Source organism: Sturnus vulgaris, chromosome 3 (genome assembly GCF_052056855.1).
Source record: "Sturnus vulgaris isolate bStuVul1 chromosome 3, bStuVul1.hap1, whole genome shotgun sequence".
In the NCBI taxonomy this organism is placed as follows: Eukaryota; Metazoa; Chordata; class Aves; order Passeriformes; family Sturnidae; genus Sturnus; species Sturnus vulgaris.
In genome coordinates, this window is record NC_142245.1 from 109276772 (window position 1) to 109290967 (window position 14196).

The 14196-nt window shown below is 42.0% G+C and overlaps 1 protein-coding gene across 2 annotated transcripts in view; it reads left to right on the forward strand.

Moving 5' to 3' along the window:
* Nucleotides 1-14196, forward strand: part of ADGRF5 (adhesion G protein-coupled receptor F5) — a 41495-nt gene that overhangs the window by 25828 nt on the left and 1471 nt on the right. For both annotated transcript variants that reach the window (XM_014872945.2, XM_088162501.1), the window contains exons 11-21: nucleotides 1407-1640; nucleotides 3006-3170; nucleotides 3302-3517; nucleotides 3768-3986; nucleotides 5741-5893; nucleotides 7032-7228; nucleotides 7810-7989; nucleotides 9403-10776; nucleotides 11726-11767; nucleotides 11866-11925; nucleotides 13782-13866. In XM_014872945.2, coding sequence (XP_014728431.2) covers nucleotides 1407-1640; nucleotides 3006-3170; nucleotides 3302-3517; nucleotides 3768-3986; nucleotides 5741-5893; nucleotides 7032-7228; nucleotides 7810-7989; nucleotides 9403-10776; nucleotides 11726-11767; nucleotides 11866-11925; nucleotides 13782-13866 — 2925 coding nt within the window. The remainder of the gene's footprint in view (nucleotides 1-1406; nucleotides 1641-3005; nucleotides 3171-3301; nucleotides 3518-3767; nucleotides 3987-5740; nucleotides 5894-7031; nucleotides 7229-7809; nucleotides 7990-9402; nucleotides 10777-11725; nucleotides 11768-11865; nucleotides 11926-13781; nucleotides 13867-14196) is intronic.

Genomic DNA, 14196 nt, shown 5'->3' on the forward strand with positions numbered 1-14196 from the left:
TCATTATCATACCAGGGGAGATGGTGATGACTGCATGGCTGTGAGGCCTTCCCACCCTTTTGGTGTGGTAACTGGAGGCTGTGGTTGAATTTGTCCCTAATGCTCTTACCCCCTGCACACACACGACCTAACTAATCAGAGCTCAGAGTTACAGTTTTGCATGTTTAGGCATTTTTGAAAATCAGAAACAGGTAAACTGGTGGCATTTTTCTGGGAGGAACTATCAGGGGAATTATTATGTATTATCAGAATTTGGATTCAAGCTCCCACTCAGTTCTTGTCTTTGGACCATGAATTCTACATTCAACTTCAAAAAGGGTAGCTTGTGACCAGGCATTTGGGCACACATATGTGAGGTAGGGATAGTGGATCCGAAATTCCTCAGAGTAAGGATGCCCTGAACCTTGATGTCTCCACTCCTATGTAAGTGGTCTGCTCACTTGGCTATCCCCGGGGGGAAGGGAAACCCACATACTTAAAATATGTGAGAAATTTGAAGTTCCTATTGCTGATATCAAAACCAAGCCTGACTCTCTCATGCCTGAGAGAGTGGCTGATAAAGAGAAAGGGATCTGTTGGTCCTGCTCGATGCAAATTGAATGTGAGCCAGCAGTGCCCTGGCAGCCAGGAGGGACAGCCCTGTCCTGGGGTGCAACAGGCACAGCATCACCAGCTGTGTAAGGGAGGGGATTGTCCTGCTCTGCTCTGGGCTGGGGAGGCCTCACTTCAAGTCCTGGGGGCAGATTTGGCCACCAAAATACCAAAAAGGCATCAAGCTATTGGAGAGAGTCCAAAGGAGACCACAAGGATAGTGAAGGGCCTGAAGGGGAAACCATATGAGGGGGGAGAAAAAAGAAAAAAAGGAAAGCCTGAGAGTTCAAGAAGTGTTTGAACAATGCTCCCAGGGGCATGGTGTGACTCTTGGAGGGTCCTGTGCAGGGCCAAGAGTTGAGCTCAATGATCCTGGTAGGTCTCTTCCAACTCTGCTCTGCTTGGCAATGTCTTCTGAGCAGCTTAAGAGCCTCCACTGAGGCCAGTTCTGGTGGAGTCTACCCTGGGCACCTCTCTGTCACTCATTCTGTGTAGGAATCTTTTTACCATGACATGCTGCTCCCAGAAGGACTATAGGCAATATACAGATCCCAAAAGCACCTACTTAGTCAGATTTGAAGTATTTCGGTCTGAGAACACTGGCCTCAAGTACCCATCAACAGTGAGTTCTAATCTAGATGCATTTGGCACCAGGAGTCTGTAGAAAGCATTCTGCAGGTGACCTGAGGGTACATATTGATCAGCAAGTAGCAGAGCCACTGCGGAGCAGGGACATATGAAAACCAGATGTGGAAGCAGCTCCTAATTCCAAAACAGAGGCAAACTCAGCAAAAACTGTTATTTATACTTCACAGGTTCCTATAGTTGTGTGTTCATAATGAGCAGTCCATATCACACAGAGATACACAACGCCACAGAAACAATATCTATCTTTCCGCTACAAGTCACTCCAAACTTCGAGGACATCGATGTCACATGTAACAGTCCTGAAGTGCAAGCAAAGGGTCCTCTGTTGTCCTGTTGCATTGACAGACACTTGACATCTCTTAAGGTTTCCTGGAAAGTCAATGGAACAATCAACATTACAGGTAAGATTAACAAAAGGTTGTCTTTCACCTGCTAGGTTTGTTCATTGCTCAAATGCACTATGAGGGCACTCAAAGGTCTCCTCCTAAGTGGCTGTCCCAAAGTCCTAGGATGGATACAGGGTATGCTCCAAAGGTGTGGGTAGCAGGGGGAGGGATAGACTCTGTATGTGCTGTGCAGGTGCCAGTGGGGTTTCAGGCATCCCCATACACTGATGCCTTAAACATTGCCGTCCTGCAATGCCTGGACCAGCAGCATACCAGCTTCTTCCAAAAAGCTTATTTCTGCATGGTCTGATTTTGAGAGCAAGGATGAATGCATCAGTCTGTTCTGCTATCTCTGGGATCACTCTTAGGGTACAAAGGTCTTTCATGTACCATATACTGAGATTTGGCAGTCGGTTGGTGCACGTGCTGCGCTGTGAAACAGCTGCAGTACAGGTAAATATTTGTTTGCCTCTCCACCTGTAGGTGTGACACATCACATACCAACTGAATCAGAGGCATCTCATAAGGCTTTCCAATATAAAGAGTAAATAAGGCACCAGGTAAATGTGCTATAAAGACCTACAAAGTAACATGAACAGAAATGCTCATAAATGTCTATGATCCCTTGTGCTAAACAGTCTATTGCCCTCTTAATATTTTATGAGCATGATGTAACTGTTGATTGTTAACTATTGGCCATAAATGAAACTTAGCAGAAAGCAGGACAGTAAAATGAGAAAAAATCTTCAAAACTCATGCACGCAGTCACTTCTACAGAGGACAGAATGCAGCAGTGCTTGCAGGGAGAGGGGATCCAGGCCTACTGCAGTGGGCTCTTTTACCCCAATTCCCTATGGCCAGGCTTCCCCAGGAACTCTGCTCTGCTCTCATGTCAGTTGTGCTGTCAGCTGGAGTGTGGGACAACTTTAGTGCTCACAGCTAAACCAGCACTCTTCAGATTTTAAGTTGAATGCCTGTCAAGTGCCTCCATATTTTTATTTCAAAATTAGACAACATTAAAATCTGCAGTGTTTACTCCTGTTTTACTTACCTTTACTCACCCTAAATATCACAGATAATGAGGTTAGGCTTAACCAGAATACTCTTCATTTTGGTGGACCCTGAGATTTCCAAGCAGTGCTGTTGCATTCCGATTGGTTTTGGTAGGAGGAATCTCAGCACAGAGCTGAGTGCTGCCATTCTGTGAGTGTTGCCAGAGTAAAAGATGTGACTGAACTTCAGCAATAATGAATTAAAAGCGCCATGATGTCAATTACATACAAACCCACGAGGGTTTCCATAGCTGGAGTAATTGCTTGTGTTTTCCAGAGGTATTTTTGGACATCCATAGCCCTTCAAACAATGCTTATTTCTCTCTAGGAGTATCCATATTGAATGGAAACTGCACTGAATACCAGCTCAGCATCAACGAGTCCCTGTGCCCAGCTGAGATGTCAGGTGCAGTGACCACATACACGTGTGAGCTGGAGACTGGACACGGAGCCAGGCGCGCTCGGAGCATCAGAATCACGTACCTGCGGAAAGGTGAGGGCAGGGACTTGTGACAGAACAACAGCTCTTTAATGCAGAGATGGCCTCTGTGGCACACAAGAATTTGCAAGAAAACAATTAGAAGTAACTCTCACTAATGTGACTTTTGTCCTTTGTTGTCTCAGCCCACGTAATAATATCTTCAACAAGCACAAGAGTTTCTGAGGGATACGAGTTCAATGTAACATGTGAAAGTGATGTGAGCAATTATGACAGCATCAGTTGGAAAATCCAGTCTGGAAGTTACACAAAAACAGTAGACTGTGTTATGTGCATCAAAAATTACATTTTCCCAGCCACGTCTGTGCTCACAGTGAAGTCTGCCTCACAGGACTGGGGAGGTGAGTGAATACGGTCTCATGGGCTACAAAGGCAATGAAATCTCTGCAAAAGATAATTTACAACATCCCTAGCCCTGCAAATCACTGTGCAGCCTGGCCACAGTAAATAAAAAGCCCCCACAGTTAAAACTATATGTGTTGGAGGACAGCAAGGCTTGATGTTGCCAACAGCACTGTACTTGTTTAGCATTCATGACCATGCAAAACTTCTTCTGTCAACTGAGACATGGTTTTGTATCACTTCTTTTAGGCACCTACATCTGCACATTCTCCCAGAAAAACCTGGACAGTTCTGCCAATGTGACCATCGAGGTGATTTCCTTGCCCCTGAAGCAGAACATCCTGATAGACCCCATTGTAACATCAATACAGTGCCAAGTGCCACGTGCCCTCCAGTGCTGCATACGTGCAGAGACCATGAAAAACTACAGCGTTACATTTTGGGTTCAACAAAATGAATTTCAAGTTGGTAAGACACAATACACTTGCAGAATAATTAGTTTCACTCTGTGTCACAACCTAGTCTCTGGGTTTCTTGTTTTCAGTTAGATCTGTGTAAACAAGTCATACTTACTACTTTCATTACAACCCAGGAGCACTTCTAAGGGTGCAAAAAAAGGGAAATGGACTCTTTTTAGGATGGTGAGCGTGCCTGGGGAACATGGATGGGATTAATACTGAACTGAAGTCACTGCTATAGTGATAAATACGTAATATAATAGGTAAACTCAATGTTTGGTTTGACTTGCCAGGCAGGGAGAAGTGAGCATCCTGACCCTTCTTCAGATTGGAAATCACTGAACTCCTTTTATTTGCTTGTATCTTCCATTCTGCCACTTTTTAAAATGAGAATTGAGAAAACGTTACTTAAGAAAATCTATTAATTAATGAAAAATGTTGAGTAATCCATTAAGAATGCAATTCAAAAAACTACTCAATTTTCTTCAAGGATACAGGGGACACATCTTTAACAATACAAAAGCCTATGCTTCTATGTCTTCAAATTTAGGGCAATTCTGCAATTTCCCTGACATGTTTTTATATGCTGTAAGTTTTCAGGTGAGTTCTTTTTTATATACTAGAATTTTTCAAGTGAGTTACAAAACAGTTAATTTGAAAAAAAAAAAAAAGCAAATACTATCTACCAAAGATAACTCAGGAAACATACAGGAGTGCAAAAACAACAGGCTGAGGAGTAAAGCAGGTGGAGACTGAGGAGGCTTTCAGTAGCTAAGAAAAAGGCAAGGATGTTGTTGGAAGAGACTGCAGCTGGATTCTCACCTTCAGGCACAGTCATTCTGAAAAGCAGTTGGGAGTGTGTCACAGACCCTGAGTTCAAAAGAACCATAGAAGAACAGCGAAACAGTATCCCAGCCTAAATGAAACAAAGGTAAAGGCAGTGGTAAAGGCAGGACGATGTCACTGGTGGGTTGGGGGTCTCCATGAGACCCCCAGCTGCCCCAGCAGTCCTCAGCCACAGGAGACTTTTCCAAGCCTTGCCCGGATAGAATCTGGCTTGCAGCATGCCCCCAAGCCAGCAGAGTGAAGAGATCCGGGTAGGAAGAGAGGCACAATTCCATAGTTTATTCTGTGAAGGTATCCAGTCTAGCATATTCAACGGCTGGGGTTTCTAAAGGGTCCTTTATATGTTTTGGGGGTCTTACATTTTGCACCAATTACTAAGGGAGTTCTAAATGCTAACCAATCCACGAAGGACTTTAGATTCAAAACTAGCCTGTAGATACAAAAGGAAAATGAACCACTAATATTACAGGAAGATAACACAGGGCTCTACCAAGGGGGTTGAATGCCTTTTGGTATTTGTCACTAAGCAAGCAGTTTCTTATCTTTAAGGTATCGTCTTCCATGGGGTCTGTTCCAGGGGCACAGAGAGGTTTTCTGCTTTGGGAATGTTTTCTGCTCCCTCCACAGGACGAGTATTCTCAAAAATTATTTTCAAAGTAAATTTCAGTTACTGGACAATTAAGAGGGTTTGGGGAGGATTTGCTCACACAGCAGTAAATGAAAAGGAATTGATCATGCAGCAGCATGCAGATTTATTACAGAGGGAGTAAGACAGAGATCAGCATACAGAGTTTTTTCACAAAGCAAAGTTGTTTTTTTTCTAGTACCCACAGAAAATAAAGTTTTGCCAATGCTTTCTGCTGGTTTTAGTTGACTTACCCCAAATCTGTGTTAACTTGTCTTCATCTATCCATACAGAGAAAAAGGAAAAAGACAATTTGATTTGCTACATGTACAATCACACGCAAAAAGAATGTAACGAAGATAAAGAGTTCATGGCATATTGCAAGTTTATCAACCACATCGGAGCGGGCGTTGACAGTGAACGTATAAGACTGCAGTTGATACCTGGTAAGGAAACAAGTTACTCTTTATAGCTGTATATAGGACATCCCAGTATCTTTGTTAAATCAGGTGCCACAAATTCATCACCAGTGACATCTAACAGGAACAGCTTTTTGTTATCCAAGAACTTTTGTCTCCTTTTCTGATGGGAAATTTTTATACACAGAGGAAAACATCGGTTTGAATGTCATTCAAAAAAATAAAATTACAAAATGCATTGTCTTTGCTGTACTTGAGTGGTCCCAGTATGTTCCAAAGCAGTGACAGTTTAGTCACTACTGCAGGCTGCACCACCAAGCTTCATCCCCTGCGTTGAAATGTGGTCATGCAGCCCCCAGCTTGCACCAACAATTTAACAAGGATCAGACTGTGGTGCCTCATCTGGCTCAGGAGGGCAGCCTGTGGGAGAGCATTTCCACTTTGAAGACAAGAAAGGCAACCTCTATGAGGTGCTGCAGAGACCAGGGCAGCTTCCAGTCAGCTTTGGATATTTCAGCTCTTTTATTCTAAATTGGACAGGAAGAAGTATTGGACATTCCCCTGATGCAGAAATTTCCTTTTTTTCACAGCAGTGGTACCTACAGTTGAATCACTGTACCTGCCAGATTTCACTCTCTTAGGCAATAAATATGCAGACACTTTAATTACTTTAATCACTTTAATCAGCAGATACTTACTGATATGACTAAGCCAATCAAAGACAATTAGCAAAGCTCACTGTTCATCAAAAAGGTGTTGAGGCCTCACTATCAAGGTCTTAATGAATTTCCTGTTAGTGCTACAGCAGTATTGAGTACCTTAACAGAATAAAGTTTGGATGAATTATTGTTTGCTTAATGGTCAATATAATCCCACTCCAGCTCTGTCTAACCCTGTAATCTAACAGATAAATCTAAGTCTTTGAGTGTTGGTTTGTTGATTTGATTCAGTACTCAAAAATTAGAGCTTTATTAGATTTCGTTTTTAATTTCCTGATTCATAAAAATTACGAATGTGAGACATATACATCCTGAAAGTTCATAATTAATGAAGACAGTAAGCTGAAATCCTAATTTCAAGATCTTTGAGCAGATCACAAGTTTTGCGAGGACAATTCATTCATCTACCTGTTTCTTATTTTCTATCTCTTCTCCTCTCTGTACAGAGAAGAAAATTTCCTGCTCAGACAGCTTGGGCATTGGAACAGAAGGAGCCACATTAATAAAGCCATGCTCTGATGTAAAAAATGCAAAAGGTTTTACTCGAGGCAATGTGACTTACAAGTGCAGCCACGGGTCATGGAAGGTTGTAAGGAATGACTGTCTGTCTGTGCCAGTAAATGACCTGCTGAGTAGTGCTGAGGTAACCCTCGTGGGTTGGTGGAGGTTGGGAGCTGGGTGGGGAGAAAGAGCAAATATGTTGATTGCATGATTTTTCCTTATCACAATCTAAAATAAATGAAGCATTTAAAAGTTTCTTTTAAAAGATATGAAGAATGTTTGGCTCTACTTAGAGCAGCCAGCAAAAGAGCCCAGAGGCCTGAGGCACTGCAGGGATAATGTCCATAATGTCCATACACATGAACGCTCTGTCTACCAGGCAAGGTGACCTTGTCCATGGCATCCATAAGGAGCAGTTGCTGGCCTGGAGCGTTCCCTGAACTGTGCTCAGGCACAAGCCCAGAGCGAGTTACAGAGCACAGCAACAGTGTGGGAACAACAATAGGAACAACTCCAGGCCACTGCCCAGCCTCATCCCCTGGCCCTTCCTACAGCGCCCATACCCTTGGTCACTGCACTTGACAGATGGGTGCCAGGCCTTGATTTTCAGCCTTGGTATCATCTCACAGTGCTATTCCCACCCACAAACCATCCAGAATCACTTTTCTCTCAGTGAGGTTAGAGAATTTCATACATGTGATCTGCTGTTATCTTCTGTTCCAGTCCTTGGTCAACAGCCCCGAGGCAAAAGCACAACTACCCTCCTACCTTGCACACCTTAAGGAACAGACAAAAAAGGAGCTAACCACAATAAACAATTCCTCAGCAAACATAGGTGCAATTGTTACCATCCTGGATATGGTCTCCTCTATCCCAGCAGAGGCAGAGGAGCAAACTATGCAGGTAAGGTTTTATTTGAAGTCTTATCTACACCTACCAAGCCCTTTGACCCCTTTTGTCACAGGGGGTGATGTTCTCCCTGAAGAAGTTTCACACTTGCTTAGGATCAAAATCAGTAAAGTGTTAAGGGAATGAGATGAAGTGACAGCAAAGATACAGAGGAGTTTATGAAAATTCAAAATGATAATAAGAAGTCTATGCATGAAAGAGAAGCAGCTGTAAGCTTAACAACTAGAAATATTCTAGGAAAAGATGGATATCTCCAGCATTCTAAGACAGGAAAGGACAAAGGATGATGGATAAAAAATTAGACATGGGCCAGCAACATGCTCTTGAAGCCCAGACACCCAAACATGTCCTGCTGCTTAACAAGGAGTGTGACCAGCAGGTCAAGGGAGGTGATTCTGTCCCTCTGTTCTGCTCTGGTGAGATCCCAACCTCGAGCATTCCATCTGCTTCTGGATTCCCCAGGGCAAGAAGGAAGTGGACATGCTGGAGTGGGTCCACAGGAGGGTCACAGAAATGGTCAGAGGGATGGAGCAGGTCTCCTATGAGGACAGGCTGAGAGAGTTGGGGTTGTCCAACCTTGAGAAGAGAAGGCTCAGGGAAGAACTTAGTGCAGATTTTCAATACTTAAAGGGGATTTGTAAGAAGACTTTTTATCAGGGCCTGTAGTGACAGGACAAGGAAATATGGTTAAACTGAAAGATGGCAGGATTAGATTATGTATTAGGAATAAACTGTTTGCTGTGAGGGCAGTAAGGCACTGCAGTAGATTTACCAGAGAAGCTGTGGATGCACCACACCCTGGAAATGTCCAAGATCAAGCTGGATGTCCCTGCCCCCTGGAAGGGAGGTTGGACTGGATGACCTTTAAATGTCAAAATCATTCTATGATTCCATGAGTATAAGTAGGTGTAGAAAAAAAGGTTGAAATAGGAATAGAGAGAGTAAATTCCAGGAACCATGATCAAGCAAGGAAAATAAGTTGGATGTAACAACGAATGAATAACAAAAGAAACCTTAGAAATAATTGGGAACTTTGATTGTGAGGTCCAGAGGAAAATCACTGCTCTTCTGAACAGAAAAGTGCAAAAAGGCTTGATGACTTGTAGATAGAGAGCCCTACATGAAACACCAAGAAATCAAAGACAAGAAAGAAAGGAAAGAAGGCTGGAGATGTAAAAATACCAAATAATATATTAAAAAATAGTCACACAGCTCTGCTTTTGGAAACCTTAACTTGCAAACAGAGTATGCAGAGGGTTAACAACTGAAGACTTCATGGACTGAGCAAAATAAGAAAATGCTGGGCTTTTCCATAAGGCACTTCTAGGACCACACATAAATTACCATCAGAAACAAAAATTAATTGTGTGGGATTTCAATAACTATATTATTCTGTTGTTGTTCCAGAATTTCCTATCCACAGTGGACTTAATTGTTGATAATTCCACAACTAAAGTTTGGGAAGACATGAATAAAGAGAAGACACGACAAAGTTCTTTGTTACTGCAGTCAGTAGAAAATTTTTCCCAGAACCTCCAACCAGTTAATAACACCATTCCTTCTGTCTCTGCCAACACCATTCAGCTCCAAGGGATAGTCGTCAAGGAAAATAACAACACAGATTATAACAAGGAATTCAGCAGTTCAGAAAACCTCACAGTCAGCGTGCTCATTAGTGAAACTGAAATCCAGACTCTAACCCGAAATTCAACCATTGTCAGTGTGATGTACTCAAAACTTGGACATATTTTGCCACGGGATACGTCTGAATATGTGAACGGTTTATTGATAACAACAACTTTGAGCAGCAGCAGAAGCCAGAAGTTTGAAGTTAATATGACATTTGCGAAGAAAAACTCGTCTCTGAAAATGCCCAGGTGTGTTTTTTGGAACTTCACACTCAACAACCAAAGGGGGAACTGGGATAATCATGGCTGCACACCCACAGAGTCAGAAGATTACGTCATTTGCTCCTGCAATCACTTGACATCATTCTCCATCCTGATGTCACCTGATGGATCCCCCTCCGATCTAACCTTTGAAGATTATATTTCCTACATTGGCCTGGCCATTTCAATCGTGAGCTTGATGGTCTGCATCATAATTGAATCCTTGGTCTGGAAGTACGTGACAAACAACACAACCTCCTACATGCGCCACGTCTGTATTCTCAACATTGCTACATCCCTGCTGATTGCTGATGTTTGGTTCATTGTCACTGCCTCCATCACTGATCAAAAGCAGCAGATGAGCAGAGACATCTGTATCATGGCCGCTTTCTTCATCCATTTTTTCTACCTGTGTGTCTTGTTCTGGATGCTGAGCCTGGGTCTCATCCTTTTCTACAGACTGGTGTTCATCTTGCACAACACGAGTAAGACCACTCAGAAGGCAGTGGCATTCTGCGTGGGATACGTGTGCCCCTTTGTCATTGCAGTCACCACCATCGCTGTCACCCTGCCAAAAAAAAGTTACATCAGAAATGATGTCTGCTGGCTCAACTGGACGGACAGCAAAGCTCTCCTGGCTTTCATCATACCTGCCTTGATCATCGTGGCCACCAACTTGTTCATTGCCGCAGTTGTTATAATAAAAATATTGAGGCCAACTATTGGGGATAGGTCAAGTGGGCAGGAGAGGAAGTATCTGTTTCAGATTGGCAAAAGTGTGGCCATCCTGACACCACTGTTAGGCCTCACCTGGGGTTTCGGCCTTGCCACTGCCATCAAAAACAGTAATCGAGCTTTCCACATCCTCTTTAGTGTGCTCAATGCTTTTCAGGTGAGTTGCACATATTTTTGTTTCCTCTCTCATGATTTAACATAGAGACACTATTGCTGTGCTGTGCTTGGCAGAGCATAAGAACAGAAGGGAAAAGCTTAAATTTGCCTTACACATCCTTATTCCAAAAGGGCTCTTTGGCAAAGCCATTCCAGGAATTCAGCAGTATTTGATATTCTCAGCTTCCTTAGCAGAGATGTCGTATAGATAAAGCTGACCTAAAGATAACTCCCTACTTTGCCAGTAGTTTTGGGATCAGCTTCACTCCTGAAGACCAGGAAAACAGCCCTGTTATGTTCAGGTGGGCAAACTTGAGCATTCCTGTTTCCATTTATAATGCAACTGGAGGCATCCTGTTATGCTTTTGTGAGATCCAGTAGAAACCACAAGAAAGTCACAAAGATCAGCTGAGAAGTACTAATGATAAAGAGAAGAACTGACAAAAATACACGATTGAGAGTTTTCAGTATGACTTTTGTGTTGTATTTAGGTGGCCAGTAGGATGCCAATACAAGGAGATTTCTTAAGGACAAAATAGTTATGTGTACTCTCTCTTTAAAGAGAATTCTTAAGATTTGCCATTGTTCAGAATGGCATCAAAACTGTGTTCTTCACACCAAACTCACTGGATTTTTCTTGGAACCTACTAGTTTGCCTGGAGAGCATAGGTAGGACGTCTTCCATACACAAACATTCCTTCTTGCAAATACATTTAGTGCTACCAAACTATCTGTGTCAGTTTGTAGACCAGATCAACACAGAATTTAAATAGACTAGGCATGGGGAACTGCCAAATGAGCAGTCCACTATATGACATGCAGTTAGAGAGATTCCCTCTATCAAAGAGTTAAAAGTTTAAATAGTACCATGGACAATGCTGGAGACACTTATGAGATACTGCAATTAAAGATTGGTGTCATCAAAATGCATGTAATTATCTGTCTCCTAGGGATTATTCATTTTGGTGTCTGGGACTCTCTGGGATAAGAAGGTAAGGATTCCAACTATTTCTTACATTATGTCAAAATACTGTTGGAATCTGAGCAGAATTTCTGTATTTACTGATTGACTAATTTTTTTAACAAATAGATACAAGAAGCCCTGTTGAAGAGGAATTCATCATCCAAATGGAGTTCACAGCAATCAAAGGTTAGAACCTTGACCTAAGAATGTATTTCTTACTATTTCAGTTACTGCTGAGTAGTATAACATTGTTCAGTGCACTTTAAATTCTGGATTATTTATTAGACCAAGTCAGAGACGACACTAACAACTTAAATATGATTATATCACCTTTTTCAAAGTTCATTATTTTCACTATAATTGGTAAAAAATGAGAAGGTGGTTAGTGGACATTTGCTCTAAACTCCACAAGAAAGAAACTAGAAAATGTAACTGAAACTTTTAGTTAGAAAACATATAACTTTTTTGGTACTATTATTTATTCACAATCTGAGAGAAATGCAATGGGGACTTCTTGGGGCATTATTGTTTCAACTTACACTTCTGCATTTTTAACACCTTGCCAAAAAAATGCCAGGATATGTAATAAACTTAGAGTGGTTTGGGTTGAAAGGGACCTTCAAGATCATCTAATTCCAACACCCACCTGCCCCTCTTCTTGAGCTGCCAATGGTGCTGGCATCATCCTTACATGACAATAAAGCTTGATTTTATATTGGTATCTGAACAGGGTTCATTCAGAAGAGCGTGTACAGGTATTGCTAAAGAACTAGGAAGTCGACTTAAAAGCAAGGATAATTGAGAAGATGAGAGCACAGGCTCAAAGGAATTAAGGAATCCATTAAGGTCGAACAGTCAGTTCAGAAGAGCAGCATTGGATCAAATCACTCCAGTTCCCACAGGAATTTCTGAAATTGGAAAGTCCCCTCAGAGATCTTCTTGCACCACATTCCCATCAGAGCATGGTCAGCTAGAGCTCAGACCTGTGTCCAGTTGGGTTTGAGTAGCTCCAAGGAAGGAGACATCACAATCTCTATGTGCACCCTTTTCCTGTGTTTGACCACCCTCACAGTGAAAAAGTTTCATCTTAAGTGGGATTTCCTGTATTTCTATTTGTTCTCAAAGCCTCTTGTGCTTCCACTGGTCACCAAGGAGAAAAGTCTGGCTCTGTCTTTACCCTGTCCTAGTCAGACAGCCTCGAGTATGTCCTAGCATTGCATTTATTCCTCCTCAGGGACAGGAGGACTTTGCACTTCCCTTTTCTGAACTTCATAAGATTCCTGTCATTCCATTTCTCCAACCTGTTGAGGTCTGAGAATGAGAAAATAAAGCAACATTAAAGTCGTTGATTAAGCTTTTTATATGTGATTCATTTATCTTCTATCTCCACCACTTTGTGATATAGGTGACAATACACAACACTGCCTAATTTCCCTCACCAAAGTACAACTAACTGATGACGAAGGACTGAAAAGAAAAATATGTGTTTTTCATACCTTTTAAAAATACATCTTTGGAGGAATCCCATTAAATTCTCAAACAATTCCATAATCAAAAAAGAAACTTCATTTTAGCAGCAAAAAGTTCCCTCCTTCCTTGGCATCTGGACTGCAGAGTTGTGTTCCAATGCCCTCTAGCGTGTCAAGTTAAATTTGCCTCGGATTATCTCAGGCGGTTGGCTGTCAAGAGCAATCCCCATTCACATAAATCTTAATGGCCATATTGGCACAAAAAAGAGAACAGGATCTCATACTGCCTGTTAGGACGGACTCTGGAGCCTAAGCCATCCCCCCGGCCAAGAGTTAGAGACAAGCACTTTGTGCCCTGTAGTTTCTTTTAGAGTTGATCTCCTTCATCACCACCATAAACATGCAAATGTATGAACTTGATACCTCACAAACATCTAGCTTTGCCTTCTGTGGATTGTTTGCTCATACTACTGAAACAAAGTTTATTGGAACCCTTTTTTCATTATTATTTTCTCCCTAAAATGGGGCTACAGAAAAAGTTCTTTTGACAAAAAGCAATTTTCTCTCTTTCAGTCATCCTCCCTGATCCTGGTGACACCAATGCTTGCTATGAGCTACCCATTTTCAAGGACCTTTAACAACTTATGTGGGAAAACAGGTATGTGACCACAGATCCCCTTACTGAAGCACAGACAAGGGTTGGCCTTTATTCTTGCTCTCAGGGTCTGTCTATGCTGATATCCTTCAAACTATTTGTCTCTCCATGCATCATCCATAGATAGTTTTCAACCTTATAATGCAAAGGAACTGCAACAAGTCAATTGTAGCATATGCTAGCAGCAACATTTTCTATCTCTAAAACAATTATTGGATGTTTCATGAATTCTAAACCCCACTAAGTGAGCTTTGTTTTGAGTTTAATGAGATCACGGCAGAGTTCATCCATTATCCATGTACTCTACACTACCTTGGAATGCATTTCTTCAAA